General features: G+C 42.7%; 1 protein-coding gene and 1 pseudogene across 1 annotated transcript in view; both read right to left on the reverse strand.

Moving 5' to 3' along the window:
• Nucleotides 1-5,917: 5,917 nt before the first annotated feature.
• The window catches only part of LOC118671442 (leucine-rich repeat-containing protein 37A-like), a 39,802-nt gene continuing 27,928 nt past the window's right edge, over nt 5,918-17,791 (reverse strand). The window contains exons 10-15 of the mRNA XM_036339625.1: nt 17,486-17,613; nt 16,934-17,038; nt 11,163-11,200; nt 6,663-6,714; nt 6,457-6,581; nt 5,918-6,351 (exon numbers count right to left, since the gene is read on the reverse strand). Of these exons, the coding sequence (XP_036195518.1) occupies nt 6,267-6,351; nt 6,457-6,581; nt 6,663-6,714; nt 11,163-11,200; nt 16,934-17,038; nt 17,486-17,613 (533 nt within the window). The 3' untranslated portion in view covers nt 5,918-6,266. The remainder of the gene's footprint in view (nt 6,352-6,456; nt 6,582-6,662; nt 6,715-11,162; nt 11,201-16,933; nt 17,039-17,485; nt 17,614-17,791) is intronic.
• Nucleotides 10,568-11,079, reverse strand: LOC118671704 (annotated as a pseudogene).

Here is a 17,791-nt window from a genome sequence, read left to right on the forward strand (position 1 = left end):
AACACATAAGACATAAGGTTATTTCCTAGACTTAGGACTGATATGGAAAAGCTTACATATATAATCACTGAGATAGAATTTTATATTCAATAAATTGCCTTTATTAAAAGAACAAACATATAAGAAATAGAGACTATGTCAGAAAAATCATCATATTATCATCATCATGTGCCAGGATTTGGTTTAAATCCAGCAACAAGACATGGTATGAATTTGGCTTAAAGTCCACAGGACATGATCTACATTTTTTTTCAAGAGAAAATGGCATAAATAACACATATAACTCCATATAGAAAGTGCTGTAATCATGGGGGTAGGTAATAAGGTCCATTATCAGAAAGTGGTTGATTCAGCAGTTCCCATTTTCTTCTCGTCCTGCCCAACTCATAGAAGCCAGCTCTCAGAAATTGCATCATGAGTATGAAGGGAGTTCCTACAAGAAGTGAGGGGATGTAATTCAGGGTATCAATTGAAGACTAGGGCAGGAGAGTTGGGGTGCAAAGAAGGCATTGTCTGTGATCTAAAGTTTCCAATGAAACAGGTGCTAGACTACATTTGTGGAATTGACAGTAGCAAGGGAAGACACATGGATGCTAAAGCCTCAGTGAAACCGGCCATTGCCCCTGATCTTTTCTTTGCTTCACTCCCTCAAGACCAGGGTTAGCAATCATAGAGATGGGACAGAAACTCAGCCCATGTATTTTCAGGGAAGTAACTCTACAGACACAGGAAGGACAGAATTCCGAAGGTGTGGTTTCACTTTGCTTGTGTCATGTTTCCATTGTTCTAGCCCCTTTGGGGGGAATTCTAAGCCCTTTGATTTAGTCCCAATTTAGCTTCATCATCCTAGCTCAGCATCAAAGGCTTACCAAAGTTGTTGCTGGGACTCCAAGCCAATTAGCAAAAACACCTCAGCATCTAGAACAACAGTTGCAGGATGATCATTTCAATCCCAGTATGTATATCCTTTATCCTGAGGAGAATCTACCTGTGGATTTCCTGGGTAAACTTTCTGAGCCCCCTGAGGAGGTTGAAATTTTTCCACCCCAGCGGGAAAAATACAACTTTCATTCCTATTGATTTGTATTTCATTCTTTGGATTTTTCATTTATTGTGTGTGCGTTTTTTTCAAATAAGCAGCACATTCATATGCCTTAAAAATGTAAAGATACAAGGATCTCGAAGAGATATTTGTACCCCCATATTCATAGCAACATTCTTCACAATAGCAAAAAGGTAGAAGCAAAGGTAACAAGGGAGGACAGAATAAACAAAATATGGTAGATACACTGGAATATTATTCAGTGCCCCCACTTGCTACAATATGAACTTTGAGGACACTATGCTATGTGAAGAAAGTCAAAGACAAAAAGGCAAATACCGTATGATCCCATTTGTATAAGGTGTCAGAGTGGTCAAATTCACAGGACTAGAAAGTAGAGTGGTGGTTGCCAGAGGTTGCAGAGCAGGCATGGGCAGAGTTTCAGTTTTGCGAGATGAAAATGTCCAGGAGATGGATGGTGGTGATCATTGCACAACACTGTGAATGTACTCAATGTCACAGACGTGTACACTAAAAAATTGTTAAGATGGGCCTCACCGGTGTGGCTCAGTGGTTGAATGTCAATCTATGAATCAGAAGGTTACAATTCAATGCTCAGTCAGGGCACAAGCCTGGGTTGTGGGCTCAATACCCACTAGGGGGTGTGCAGGAGGCAGCCGATCACTGATTCTCTCTTCATTGATATTTCTGTCTCACCCTCTCCATTGCTCTCTGAAATCAATAAAAATATAGTTTTTAAAAGGGTAAAGATGGTCTATTTTATGGTATGGGCATTTTACCACAATTATTTTAAAAAGGCAGAAAAGTGGAAAAAGTACAGAAGTCACTCTTACACTTTTAACAGCCATCCAATTTCTTCACCCAAAACACCTCACATCACCAGTCTTTGTGTGTCTTTCCAGAATCTATGCCTATACAAGCAAATCCCTACTTCCATGTAGACAGGTGCATATGAGGAGGAACTGAGGCCTAATACACTGTGACACAGGGGTTCAATGAGACCGACTTCAGACCTCCTGAGCTCGTATATTAACGAATTATGCCCTTGTAATGGTTGGGGACTTGAGTCCAGGCTCCAAGTCTTGCTCCGTATAATATCAGCCACGGTAACAATTTATAGATTTTTGTGGGCACAAAATTCCTTGAACTCAGCATATAAAGAGGACAAATGTGACAATATAGTGTTTGGTTGTTTTGGGGGGAAACTTCCAATCAGAATAACAGAGCCCTGTTGAGACTGGCTCTGTGGCTTGTATGTTCTTCCATACACCCCAAAGCTGTCAGCTGGATTCTTGGTCAGGGCACATGCCTGGGTTGCAGGCTCAATCCCTGGCAGTGGGCATGTAATCAATGTTTTGCTCTCATATCGACGTTTCTCTCCCCCTCTTCTTTTTCTTCTCTCTCACATTTAAAAAAAATCTTTTTAAAAAAATTTAAAATACAAAACAGAATTTACTCAATCCCTACGTTTCCATAGAAGGGGATTAGGCCAGACTTAGTTGGACCATGTGTCCCATGGCTACAGGTCCTGTGGAGAGGGAGCCTGCATGGAATGCATCACGCTTATAGGGAAGGTGAGGCAGGAACATCTATACCACCACCATGCAAGCTGTTGGATGAAAGAAATTATCTCATTGGAAAAGGGGACTATTTTTCCATTACTTGCTGGTACCTGCTGAGCTAGCGATCTGGTGAGATACTGAAAGGGGGACAGGAAATGAGTCTCCAGGACGGTCCCATTTGTTTCTCCTCTCCTCCTGGATTCCCCACACCTCACTGATCCCCATTCCCAGGCTGTGCCTTAAACACACTATGTATTTGCTGCCTCACTGATCAACACAGAGAAAAGCACTTGTTTTCATTCTCAGTAAGGAACTTTGGGAGGTAACTTGGGCAGGCACCAAGAGAACAGCATCCGCAAACTAATTAACCACATAGGAACTGGAGGCCTTTGCACTCTGCCTAGAACCCTACCTAACCATTTCAGATAAGAATTCCAAATTGTCCCCATTTACCCTTTATTCTTATTGAAAATCTCATCCTCATTAGACACTCCTTGTCATGTAGCTTCCGTGCCATGTTTTGCTTGTATGTGGCATTGAGAGGTCTAAATATATTCCTTAGCCAAAGCGGCGACTTTCTCCAGAAAAAGCCCTCCTAGAAAACAGACACATAAATATGAATTCTGCGTTTCTCCTGCCACAAAACATGCTGGGCTGTCTCCCAGTCTCACTGCTCCACTGGGGGGCGCTGTGCTATTGTCCTGTGTGTGGTTGGCACCATTCTGCATCTCATATTGCTAAGCCACCAGCATTTATCTGTGGTCATTTAAGTCAATTATTAAATCTTGTTCACTCAGAATTTCTTTTACTCACTCAGGCATTTAAGTCTCACTGACTTAATGTGATTTAGTAATGACTCTCCTCTTTGCAGGAGTGGAGGAACCAGTACATTCACTTGGAATCAGGCGTCAAAGGATCTGTGTTGGACACAGAAGTAGGTAGGTTTGGTGCTGGGCTGAGCTGGAGGGAGCGGAGGAGCACACACATGACCCGCAGTGGGGTCCACAGAGGCTGAGGCAGGACAAGTGAATGGAGCAGTGGCCCCACCAGTACATTTCCTGAAATACAGTCCTGAGGAGGGAAGTCGTAGGCAGTTACTGCTCACACATTCTTCTTTACCCTTTATCTCCAGCAACTCCCTGGTAGCTATCCAATAGTTTAGAGGGGTTTCTGTTGTTGTGGTTTTTTTTTCAAAAGACTTTTGATTCTTTATTATTTTTATTGATTTCAGAGAGAGGAAGGGCAAGAAAGATGCTCCCCTACTACCTGGACATGTGCCCTGACCAGTATTTCAACCATGGACCTCCTGGTACATGGGACGATGTTCAACCAATTGAGCCACACTGGCCAGGCTGGGAGGTTTTTTTTTAATTAAAAAAGAATACCAAAAACCCTATGAATTTTACACTAGCTTTTATTTATTTATTTATTAAATATATTTTATTGATTCTTTACAGAGAGGAAGGGAGAGAGATAGAGAGCTAGAAACATCGATGAGAGAGAAACATCGATTAGCTGCCTCCTGCACATCTCCTACTGGGGATGTGCCCGCAAACCAGGTACATGCCCTTGACCGGAATCGAACCTGGGACCCTTCAGTCCGCAGGCCGACGCTCTATCTACTGAGCCAAACCGGTTTTGGCAACACACTAGCTTTTAAGGGTGAAGAACCTGCTAAACCAGGACAAGGCACACATTTGTGCATGATCTAAAAACTTGGCTGGCGGGGGGGGGTGGGGGGGGGGCGAAACGTGGAGGGGTGGTGGAGTGGAGGGGCGAATAGGCTCAGGGACAAAAATATTCTGACAACTCCAAAGGCCTGTTGAGAGAGGTGAAAGTGAATGATCCTCTATGGTTAGGAGGTCAAATGTATGATAAATAAATGGTGAGCCAGGGGGACAGAGCACCAGAATAGCCTATACCCCTGGGGGAGGTGGTGTCTTCCAGTTCTCAGGGACTGAGTGTATTGGGGAAACAAGGGAGAGAAGACCTCTCCACCTGGTTGGACCACACTGCTGCTTGAGGAAGTATTGGTTTCCCCAGGGATTCCAGCTTCAGCCCTGCTTTTCTTGCCTAAGGCCCTCCTTATTTGTATATAAATACTTGACTATTTACACTTTAATTCCTTACCTCATGGCTAGAGCTGGTTCTGAATTGACACATCTTCACTAATAAAAGACAAACATGCAAACTGACCGTACCTTTGCCATGCCTTAAGCCATGCCTACCAGCCAATCAGAGCGACTATATGCAAATTAACCCAACCAAGATGGCAGTCGGCAGCCATGGAGCTGGAGCGAGCAGGAGGTTTGCTTGCTCCAGTGATGGAGGAAGCCAAACTTCCCGGCCCGATGCTGCTTCCTCTCAAGGCAACAAAGTTTCAATTACAGAAGGTAAATAAACCCCAGATACCTGCTTCCAGTCGCCATGGCCACAGAGCTGGAGCGAATAAAAAAATAAACAAAAAAAGAAAAGGCTGGGGGCTTCGGTCACCGGGAGCTTAGTCAGTCTGAAAATGGCCCTCAGCCCCTCACCCAGGCTGGCCAGGCACCCCAGTGAGGACCCCCACCCTGAAGGGGCTGTGGGCCGCCTGAAAATGGCCCTCAGCCCCTCACCCAGGCTGGCCAGGCACCCCAGTGGAAACCCCCACCCTGAAGGGGCTGTGGGCAGCCTGAAAACGGCCCTCAGCTGCTCACCCAGGCTGGCCAGGCACCCCAGTGGGGACCCCCACCCTGATCCAGGACACACTTCAGGGCAAACCAGCTGGCCCCCATCCATGCACCAGGCCTCTATTCTATATAATAAAAAGGTAATATGCAAACTGACCCTAACAGCAGAACGACTGGGAATGACTGGTCACTATGACACACACTGACCACCAGGGGGCAGATGCTCAATGCAGGAGCTGCCCCCTGGTGGTCAGTGCGCTCCCACAGGGGGCGCTCTGCTCAGCCACAAGCCAGGCTGATGGCTGCCAGCACAGCGGTGGTGGTGGGAGCCTCTCCCACCTCCTCAGCAGCACTAAGGATGTCTGACTGCAGCTTAGGCCTGCTCCCTGCTGGCAAGTGGACATCCCCCGAGGGCTGCCAGAGGGATGTCTGACTGCCAGCTTGGGCCCGATCTCCCAGGGAGCGGGCCTAAGCCAGCAGGTGGACATCCTCCAAGGGGTCCCAGACTGCAAGAGGGCATATGCCGGGCTGAGGGACCCCCACGAGTGCACAAATTTTTGTGCACTGGGCCTCTAGTTTGAAATAGCCTATCTAATAATAGACAAAGATTGAAATTGACCGTACCTGCGCTACGCCTCCCATAGGCTAGCCAGCGAGATATGCAAATTAACCACCAACAAAGATGGTGGGTAATTTGCATACGTAGGCGCGAAGCGGTGGAGCGAAGACCGAAGGTGGCTCTGGCCACCGGAGCAGTGAGAGGCTTGAAGGTGCCTCCGGCCGCCGGAGCAGCAAGAGACTTGAAGGCGCCTCTGGCCGGAGCAAAGGCCTAGGTCCCGGGTGCCAGAGGAAAACCGGTGTTGGCAGCCAGGGGAAGGGAAGGCCTATTGTACAAATCTTTTTGTGCAACAGGCCTCCAGTATGTTTAATAATGCTAATAAGGCTGAGGATGTAGTTCAATCAGTGGAGGTTTTATTCTTCACTTTCCTCTGCTGGCTCTTCCGCAGGATATTCTGATGTATTTATCCTCTCTCCTGTGGCTTCTTCACTCTGTTCCCTGGGGTAAGAAGAAGAAGGCCAAGGCTTTTACTCTTGAAAAAAACAAACTATTCATTATTTCCTCATTTTAGATAAGAATTCTAAATTGTTCCTAATCATTTACATTTTTAGGAAAGCTTCATCCTCAGCTGTATCCTGAGACTTCTGCTCATTTTTCTTAAATATGGACAGGAGACATGAAAACAGATTCTTCAGCCAAAGAAACGGTCTTCCGAAGAAACCGCCCTCCTACAAAACAGAGAGAGAAATCTGAACTCTGAGTTTCCCCTGCTTTGTCCCACCACAGTACTTTATCTTCCTCAAATTTACCTCCAGCTGGTATTCTGCTGATTTGTTCTTCTGGACACTTTCAAGAGAGCCCCTTGGAAGAAAATACATGCTGACAATTAGTGATTCCATGTCTCTTACACGTATAGCTCTTATTAGACTAAATGGTTACCTGGGTCCATACTGCCAAGCAAAATCACCACAGACCTGGCACTTTAAAAACAATTCCTTGCATAGTGGGCTTCGAGAAGTCCTCTGTGTGTGTTTAAAATGCCCCTGCAATACCTCTGGGAGACCTATGTATGTGGCTTGTGTTAGGGTCACTGAAAGAGGAATGCATGAGGCCAAAGTGGTAAGGGTTTATAGGGTTAAGGTTATGTCGTCATCTGGAAAACCAGATGGGCTGAGCCCTTTCAAAATGGCACCAGCACCCAGGGACAGGGAGTCAGAGATTTTAAAGGACTATAAGTGGGCTTTTTCTGGGCAGATAATTCTCTGGACCAGTCCTGAAGGGAAAGATACGGGTCTTAGCAAGTGGAATGTAGTCTAAGCGAAAGGGAATATTGGTTGTGAAGTGGTGCAAAGATCAGTTCCCAGGGGAGGGTTTATCCATTCAATTATTTGATCAGATCTAATATTCCATTCTTTTTGTGTTATGGAATAGGGACGAAGGTCATATCTTCCGTAGTTACCGAGGGGGGACATCGAGATCACAAGGGGCTGGACTTTGACTGTAGTCGTCTGGAACACTGTATATCTTCCTCATGACTGGAGCAAGGGGTTGCAGCAGCACGATTTCTCCAAGAAACTGGTTGGTGAAGGCTCGACAGCGATCTTGTTGAGTGACTTGGGATGTAAAAGCTGGTCCTGAGGATACCTATCTCTGTCTCCCAGCCAAATGGACTGGGACCTGCACCCTAATCTATCTCACCTCTGAAACAGACATTGCCCCCACTAATCGGTCCTTCAAGGTTCCTCTCACTGCTTACACTCGGATCGGGAGAGGTATTGCCCTCCTTCCTTTCCTTGCCTGCATAGGAAAAGCTATAGGCCTAGGCACTGGTATAGGGGGACTGGCAACCTCCCTTTCCTATTATCAGAGCCTATCCAAAGACCTTGCAGAAAGCTTAGAGGAAACTGCCCTAAGTGTTGACTCAGTACAGTATGAGACAGATTCCCTGGCAGCAAAATCGGACAGGACCTGACCTCCACACAGCTGAGAAAGGGGGGCTATGCCTAGTCCTAGAGGAAAAATGCTGTGTTTACACCAATCAGTCTGGCATAGTAAGAGATAGGACAAAAAAAAAAAAAGGTCGATAGCACCTCAAAAGTCTGACATCAACTTTCAGAATCTTGGGGTTCCTGGCTACAGAATCTTAACTGGACCTCCTAGCTTTTACTTCTAGGTGGACCCCTCTTAATGTTGTCTTGGCACTCGTCTTTGGCCTGGGCATCCTAAGAGCCCTTTCCTCCTTCCTCCAAAACCATATTCAGGCAATCAGATCCATAGGGGAAATGATGCTATTCCAGACCTACACTAGATATTATCTCCTCCCTCTATCACTGACTAATTAGGGGCATCTCTACACCCCACCTATGCATGAAGAAGCTACAGAAGAATGCGATCACATCTCTCATCCACCCCAGCTTGTAGGAACCCCAGCTTATAGGAATTCCAGCTTACAGGGGAAAAAAAGAGAGGCTGGAATGTTAGACACATTCTTGCACTCCATTATGCCCTGCTTAGGGCTCTTGCCCCTCCCAGCGATTTTCCTGTTCACCAACCAGTTTCTCATTGTAGGTCTCATGATTAACAGCCTTTGGTTTCCAGTAAACTGCTTCACCCAGTTCCCAGTGGACCACCTAAATCTGATCTAACCAGTTACTCTGATTGACCTTTACAAGAAACATAAATATCCTGCTCCCTCTACTCTGCCCTGCTGATGCCATTTTGGTCTCAGCCCTTCTGCTAGCAGATGTAACAATCCTATATAATAAAAGGCTAATATGCAAATCGACCCATCAGTGGAACAACTGGTTGCTATGATGTGCACTGACCACCAGGGGGCAGATGCTCAATGCAGGAGCTGCCCCGTAGTGGTCAGTGCACTCCCACAGGGGGAGCACCACTCAGCTGGTTGCCTTATCCTATAAGTTAAATCACACCAACTAAATATCTGACTCCAACTAGCAAAGTTATCTAGCTTGTTGACTGCCACTGATGAGGGAGTGAGTTGTGAAATCAGTTTAAAGGTCATAACAGACACTAAAATACAAAGTCTTGTTTTTTTAATACCAATAGAAAAAAATCAGAGTGCATAATAATTTTGTTTTAGAAACTACTTATGTCACCTTGACCGGTTTGGCTCAGTGGATAGAGCGCCGGCCTGCGGACTGAAGGGTCCCGGGTTCGATTCTGGTCAAGGGCATGTACCTTGGTTGCGGGCACATCCCCAGTGGGGGGTGTGCAGGAGGCAGCTGATTGATGTTTCTCTCTCATCGATGTTTCTAACTTTCTATCCCTCTCCCTTCCTCTCTGTAAAAAATCAATAAACTATATTAAAAAAAAAAAGAAACTACTTATGTCTGTCATGTGTGTAATGAGTTGTGACATAAAATGTAGCTCACAGCCCAAGCACAATATAATCAATGGAAAAGTCCCTAACAATGGGCAAGGTATTTTCCCTTTCCCCTTCTCCATTTCCTTTTTATTAAAGAAAAAGACAAACTACTGTATAAGGTCTTTCCCAGTTAAAATTTTATGAGTTTAGATAAAGGGAATAGAGAGAGTAGGGGCCTGAAAACTAGTACAGTAAGGCCTTGATTTTGGGGATCTACATTTGGACTTTGGATTTAACACACAAAATTTCTGGTCCATATGTCACATGTGAAAAATAATACCCTGTCAATTTTAAAATGCTTTTAAGCAAAGTTTGCTTATAATTAAATTAACAGGTTTTTTTTGTTATTAATTCACTATAACTTTAAACAAATTTTAGCAAATAGGTCATATGTTAGAAAAAACACTGTAGTAATATTTATGTGAGTAAATATTATATATCTATAACTATAGTCTGCATATTTAAATCCAAGAGTCACTCCTTATAAAAAATGATTGGGAAATGATTAGGAAGTAATTACACTGCATGACTTTCTGCAGCAGTTTTAATGTGTGCAGGCACGGTTCTGAGGTGTTGCTAAGCCCCAGCTATGTGCATTTGTTTACTCTCGGTGACTAGTGAATGCATGCATTTACTAGACCTGTTCAGTATAAATTTAAAATTACAGAAATACAGAAAATTTTTCTGTGAAATTAAACTTTTCATATATAATTTTAATTACACAAATTAGACTACATAAGTAAAAACAGGTAATCTAAAATATCATTCTAAAATTTGTTTAAAATAACAGTGAATTAATTACAAAATGTCATTTTAACATATGCATTTGGAAAACCTACTTTATTATTTAATAGACTTTTGGCTTAAAGGACACACCCTTGCTCAAATTAGTCTGTTATATCGAGGTTTTCCTGGTAATTTGCAGGAAGGATTCATATATTCTACCTTTCATCAGCCTTAAAGGAGACTAATGCCCTTACACTAAGACCATGTGGCCTTCCCTACTCTTTCCCCAGAACCTCCATCACTAGCAGAAATACATACAACCAAGACCTCTCCCTCTACACCATCTCCTTAAAGGAGGAGTGACAGCAGACGCATCTGTGCCAGTCCGTTCTATTTCAGCTTTGGCTAAGGAGCCATTTTTGCAAAATCTAGGCAAAGCATCAGGATAAATAACTATTCTTTCCAAATTTGATGGTTTCCTCGCTGTAAAATGAGGAGATTGAAACAGATGAGTTATAAATTCTTCTGTATTTTTTTAAATAATGAATTTACTCCCAGACCATAAGTTTTTGGGTTTTTTTTGTTGTTGTTGTTCCTCTGAGATATCTTTTTCTTCTGTGCAACCTCCTCTTCTGTTTTAGGAACAATCTGCGCTTTTCCAATAAGGATCATCCCACTGGGGCAGGGAGAGCTCGTGTATGGGTTAATCCGCCCATGAGCTCTGTAAGTTCTGCACTGCATCTTGGGAGCTTTGTTCATCCGGATGTACTTACTGACCAGAGAATCTACGTCTAAAACCTTAAGCTTGGTGTTGATTTCTGCATTTTTAAGTACGTGCAGCAAAAATTCAGCACTCTTTTTAGGCCACTGACCTCGCGTCCAGCCTCATTCTTTGGCCTGGGTACACCTACCAACTCCACCACTGTAATGACAGAATGGCACACACTGCTTGTGTAAAGTGACATCCTTCACCTGTTTGGTGGTTTTTTGAATATGCATACCCTGATGGCATGGGCAGTTTCACAAGTGTGCTTAAAGTGAACACAAAGGTTTAAACCTCTGCACTTCCATGATTTTGTTGGGTTTTCTGACTCAAGTGAATAATGAACCATTTTCAGAGGTCACCTCTGGCTGCTTAGAGAAAGTTCCTCTAGTGCTAAAATTCTATTTTAAAGATCACCAGACTCATATTTACCTTGAGCTTTCTTTTGAAGCCTCCTTACGGTGACAAATCTGTTTGGGGAGAAAACAACATCATGATTATTCATCACAATGACCACTGTCGCTAAAGCTTTGATTCCTTCCCTTTTAAGTGAGATGATAACTCTTTTGAGGACAGAAACTCTGCCTAGTCCTTTGACTCTTCCATAGTCTTAACTTAGGACCTTGCATGCAGTTGGCAAAGCATTTTATTGGCTGTTTCAGATAACATTCAGCAGATAATTCCCAATAAAAACTCTTAGAAGTAGAAAAGAAAATGAAGTATCTACCAGAAACCTACACAGCAGCTTTGTTTTAGGTCAAGGACAAGAGTAGGATGCCGGTTATTACTGATACTATTCATCATTGTTGAGAAGATCCTAATCAATTTAATAAGAAAAAATGAAGTACTGGAAAGAAAGAGACAAAACATATTTGCACATGAGATGATGCACAACCTAAAAAGCCCAAGAGCCATAAATTAAACTATTTAAAAATATATATTGTTATTGGTTTCAGATAGGGAGAGGGAGAGATAGAAATATCCATGATGAGAGAGAATCATGGATCAGCTGCCTCTTGCACACCCCCTACTGGGGATCAAGCCCACAACCGGGCATGTGCTCTTGACGGGACTCGAACCCAGGACCCTTCAGTCTGCAGGCCAATGCTCTATCAACTGAGCCAAAGTAGTTAGGGGGAGATTAAACTTTTATTGGCAGTAATACAATTCAGTAAGATGGCTAAATCCAAAATCAAGAGATCAACATGCAGCTATAGCTGGTTTGCTTAGTGGATAGAGTATCAGCCTGCAGACTGAAGGGTCCCAGGTTCGATGCCTGGGTTATAGGTTCCATCCCCAGTGTGGAGAGCGCAGGAGACAGCCAATCAATGATTCTCATCATTGATGTTTCTCTCTCTCTCTCTCTCCCTCTCCCTTTCTTTCTAAAATCAATAAAAATATATTTTAAAAAAGAGATCAACATGCAAACCTCAATATCTTTCCTACATACCACAAATTAAAAAAAATGAGAGAACCCATTTACAATAAACACATAAAGTACCTAGAAATAAACTTAACAAAAAATGTGTTAAGACCTATGTAATAAAAACATTAAAACTCCTCTAAAGGCCAGTAAGAGAATACACACAAGGTATCCTGTCCCTAGAATTTTGTAAAGATGTCAATTCTCCTCAAATTAAATCTACAGATGCAATGCAATCTTATTCAAATTCCAAGATAGTTTTTTAAAATTGATTTTAGAGAGAGGAAAAAGAGGTAGAGAGAGAAACATTGATGTAAGAGAGAAACATCTGTGTGAGCAAGAAACATCAATGGGTTGCCTACAAACCACTTCTGACCAGGGATCAAACCCGAAATATGGGCATGTGCCCTGACCGGGAATCAAACACACCACCTTTTGGTGCATAGAATAACGCTCCCACCAAGTAAGTCACATCAGGCAGGGCCCAAAATAGTTTTTAAACAAAAGCTGGCCAGCTGACATTTGCTAGAGAAAATGTGCAAGAATAGCTATGAAATTTATGAAAAAGATAAAAAATCAGGAGCTTACCCTATCAGAAGTCAAAATATAAAGGAATTGTAATTAATAGTGATACTGCTATTACCTAGTGATACAGAAAAAGATAACTGAATCAACAGAATAGACTCCTGACAAAGAATTTTAGATCAGTAAAGAGCCATCCAATAAAAAATTTTAAAACAATTGGATATTCATGTAGAAGAAAAGAAGTCAACCACACTAAAAACAAAGTCAATGATCAAGTTAAAAAATTAGAAATAACAATAAATGTTATAAAAAGAGCTAAAAAAGATCAGACTATTTACATACTTGAGATGACAAAGGCCTCACTAACAAAATCCACACCCCATAAGCCATGGGAAAACTGTCAGATATGGTGACAAACTACATCCTAGGCTTCAGAGCCCCTTGCCCTCTTACACCCTTGACTATCTTCTTCCTGTCGATTTTTGGAACTCTTTTTATATTAAACCAGAGGCTCAGCGCACGAAATCACGTGAGACCCAAACCTACCATGCTGTGAGACCCATCAATGCACCTCCTGGTGACTGGTCATTTGGTCATTATGGCGTTATGGCCCCTGGCCTTTTATAACAGAGATAACTTAATCCTTTCAGTGGCTTTCATTAAATTTCAATGTTTCAAATATTCCCCAGTGTTTTTGTGTGTGTGTGTATGTGTGTTTTTTTGTTAATCCTCACCTGAGGGTATTTTCCCCATTACTTTTCAGAGAGAGAAGGGAAGAAGGGAAAGGGTGGGAGGGAGAGAAAGTGTGAGAGAGAGCAATGGATGTGAGACACACACATCCACTGGTTGCCTCCCACATGGCATGTGCAACCCAGGTACGTGCCCTGGACCAGGAATCAAACCTGTGACCATTTGGTGTGTGGGGCGATGCTCTAACCACTGAACAAAACCAGGGCCCCAGTGTTTTTGTCTTTTCTAAGAAGACAGAACAGTGGAGTAAGAAGCACAAGCTTTGTAGTCAGGCAAAACAGGATTCTGTTTTTGGTTTTGCCACTGGGGCCTTAAGTTGATCGCCATCTATGGAAGAAGACAGTACTATGGTCCTCACAGGATTGTGGAGATTGAATCAGGTAATACATGGAAAACTTTTCATCTATGCTTGACTTAAACCAGTGCTAAGCCTGGTAATGGTGTCACAGACAAGGTGATTTCTGCCTGTGGTATTAAACGCAGAAAGCTCTTTACTGACACCAAGTTATAAAAATATTGCTCCTAGCCCTGGCTGATGTGGCTCAGTGAGTTGGACATTATCCCATGCATTGGAAGGCTGCTGGTCCCATCCAGCCAGTGTGCCTCAGTGGTTGAGCGCTGATCTATAAACCAGGAAGTCATTGTTCGATTCCCAGTCAGGGCACATGCCTGGGTTGCTGGCTCAATTCCCAGTAGGGGTATGCAGGAGGTAGCTGACCAATGTTTTTCCCTCTCCCACCAAAAATCAATAAAAATATTTTAAAAATAAAAATAAGCCCTGGCCAGTGTTTCTCACTGGTTAAAGAGTCAGCCCTCCCACCAAAGGGTTGCAGGTTCAATTCCCATTCAAGGTCACGTACCTGCATGGCCCGGTGGGAGCTCCTGCAGGAGGCAACCAATAGATGTGTCTTTCACACCTCTCTCTCTCTCTCTCTCTCTCTCTCTCTCTCTCTCTCTCTCTCTCTCTCTCTCTCTCTTCCCCGTCCTTCTTTCCCTACTTCTCTCTCTAAAAGAAAGCAATGGAAAGAAATGGGTGACGATTTTTAAAAAATAATAAAATAAATTAAAATATTGCCTTTTATTTTCTTCTAGTACTTTCATGTTTGTTTTTTTTTGCATTTATGTAAATATGTTTGTTTGAGGTGAGAAACAGAGATCTGCTGTTATTTTCCCCTCAAATACTAGATAGGTAGCTTTTCCATTACCATTTATTCATTTTTCTTCCACAGATTATAATACTAAAAGGTGACATTTCAGAAGTCTTAGGAACACACAGGTCTGTCTATGCTACACTCTGTATGCTACTTTAAACAAATATTAGGTTGCATTACTCCTCATTGTAGAATTGCCCCATCTTTCTTCCTCTGAACATCATTACTACCCACTACAAAGCATGACATGCTCAAAAAGCTTATCATCTAAGTAGGAAGAGAAAATAATGAAACAACATAAGTAAATACAAATGCAAGGATAAACCACACAGAAATTAAATGCAGTATAGGAGTTTATAGAAATTCCAAAAAAAGCAAAAGGCCATATGCCACCTGGAGATGTAGAGGGTACTGTCTGGGCAATGGCCAATTACTTTCTTCCCAGAGGTCTCGGCAAGTTGACCCCAAGCTACTTCCCAAGCTGCTAGGCTCAGAAATAAGACTCTCTTCACCAAGAGAAAACTCACTTCTTCCTATCGTGGAAGTCTCAATTTATCAACACCGCAGGATTAATAAAAAATCAGAATGCCAGATTATGACCTGACAGTGAGAACTACATCTGTTCCACAGCATCTGTGCCTCTACATGATCAGGGAAACACATTCTGTAGAGATAGGCCACCATGGCAAACTAAAGCACAATCAGAGAACAGAATAAGAACAAAAGGAGCCCTAGCTGGTGTGGCTCAGTGGATAGAGAGCATCAGGCCTGCGGACTGAAGGGTCCGGGTTTGATTCTGGTCAAGGGCACATGCCTGGGTTGCAGGCTCAATCCCCAGGAGGGGGCGTGCAAGAGGCAGACGATCAATGATTCTTATCATTGATGTTTCTAGCTCTCTCCCCCTCTCCCTTCCTCTCTGAAATCAATAAAAATATATTTTTAAAAAAGAACAAAAGGAATGAGCCGAATCCAATGTTTAATGAGAAGGACTGAATAAGCCAGATCCATTCAACTCCCAGACAGGCACAGCCAGGCTAGTGGGCCTGACTCTCCACATATGCTGCCAGAGATGACATCTGTACTCTTAGGAAATGTGAGGATGGACAATGCTCATGGTGGTCTCTTCTTCACCTGTTCTCTGCTTTTACTACTGACCAATCCTCCTGCGGATAGACATTATTTCTCTTTAGCAGCTAATGCATCTCATCAGGTTTTACTCCAGTCTGACAGACCAGGAAGCCGTCCGGTCCTTACACATCACGGCTCTGCTCCATGATGTGTTGACCTTGGTATTTCTCTCTGGGAGAGTCACCTTTTAAAAAATTGCTTACCACGTTTTTAAGTTCTCAGGGAATGACTTACTATTGGCCCTCCCCCACACAAAATGGTACCAATTTCACAAAAGGACTAGGACCAGGAGGGCTAGAGTTCTCAAGGAAGGCTTCATAAGGACAGATGAACTTGAGCTGGCTTTTGAGAGAGTCACAGGATTTCCCCAGGCAGAGCACAATAAGGGAATTTTAGATGGGCGATGGCAAAAAAGTGGGAATGGGCCTGGTGTGGCTAGGTTATGGTAAGGGGTGGCTTTGGCTAGAATGGAGGGCTGCCATGACTGTTGAAAGGGTAAATAAAATATATTATGTTGGATTTATGGGGTAGAGTCAAGATCGTCAGCTTATTAAATCATTCTTTTAATGTCAGCAATCTGCCTGTAGGGAAAGCACACCATTATGTAATTGAACAAAAGGGACACAGACAAGTTCTAGGAACAGGTGACTCTAACATGCCATGCTTTAGAGAAACCTGATGCAGGATTTAGGTTGCAGTGTTTCAACTGAACCTACTTATACCATCTCTTACACACTGGAGAAGAAAGCTGCTAAGTCTACCTTAAGAATTGACAAGATCACACTTTTATCATCATGCCATGTCCCATCTGCTAGGGTGACATAGCTCCATGAGGTTGGAGATTCTACATCTCTCCTCATTTTATCCAACAAAAAAAGAAGTCAGGAAGAGAGTAATGGTTAGTACATCAACTCAACATCGTTCATTTTGAGTTGAAGAAATTTTGCTATCATGTCAATTCTGGCATATCAAACTTAAGTTTCAAAATAGTCTAGTGACTTACCTTGATTTCAATTCCAGAGAGATCTCTGGGAATGGGATTAATTTTAAAATCCATGGAATATAAATTTGTAATAAAAGAACAAATCATATCTCAGTGCTCATGAATAAAGAGGAGTATCTAGTAGGAGTAGGTGGGACAGTGGCTTTGATTTTCAGGTTGTGGGTTCTGAACCTCCTCTAAAGACAGAAAATATATTGGAAATCTGAATTAACTGTTGTCTTACCGCAATGAGACAGAAAACTACAAAATAAAAAGCTACTACTGCAATCACAGGTGATGCTATGATGACTTTGTTGTAGTTCTTAAATCCTGGCACTTCATTTCTGAACTGGAAAAAAAAAAAAAAAGAACATTAAAAAAACCCCACCAAAACACCAAAGAGACAGATGGGATAAAAAAATAATAACTATTAGCTAGCCTATTCTAGAGAATAGATAACTATTTGTAACTATTATTCTAAAATCCCACTCTTCCAGGTAAATAGCTAACGTATAGGTTCTTCAAGAACACACCAAATCTAATGTGTTATGTAATCTGAGAATCAGCATTTTCTTGTACAATTTACTTATTTTGGGTGTTAGGTCCTTTCCTCTTCTACCCTAGAACAGGGGCACAATTCCTAAATGAGCAAAATGGGAGATCACTATTTTCGCCAAAGTCACATGGTCAAGACAAAATTCAGACGAGGTGCCCCTAGTCTTCTTGCCTGAGTACTTTGATGGCATGTCCTAAACTGACTAAAAGCCCGGTTCCGTGTTTCAGGAGCTGTCCTCACCTCGTTGGACTCCTCTTCTTCCTGCTCCCCCAGGGCTTCCATCCCCTCATTTTTCCATTGTTCTGTATCCAACTCTCCCTTGGAAACCTTTACTTCCTGCTGCTCATCAAGCAATTTCATCAGGAGGCCTGTTCCAGAAAATAGAGTTTCCTCAATTTATTTTTGAAACTTGAATTGTATAATTCAGGTTTAAGGGAAGGGTTCCCTCTGTTGTTTATCAAATGACTCAGGGGCATATCTGCATTGTGTACATTTGAAAAGGGGAGTTTAATGAATGGTAATAACATTGATTCTGTATCTTCTAGA

The sequence above is a fragment of the Myotis myotis genome, unplaced genomic scaffold, assembly GCF_014108235.1.
Source record: "Myotis myotis isolate mMyoMyo1 unplaced genomic scaffold, mMyoMyo1.p scaffold_m19_p_17, whole genome shotgun sequence".
NCBI lineage: Eukaryota > Metazoa > Chordata > Mammalia > Chiroptera > Vespertilionidae > Myotis > Myotis myotis.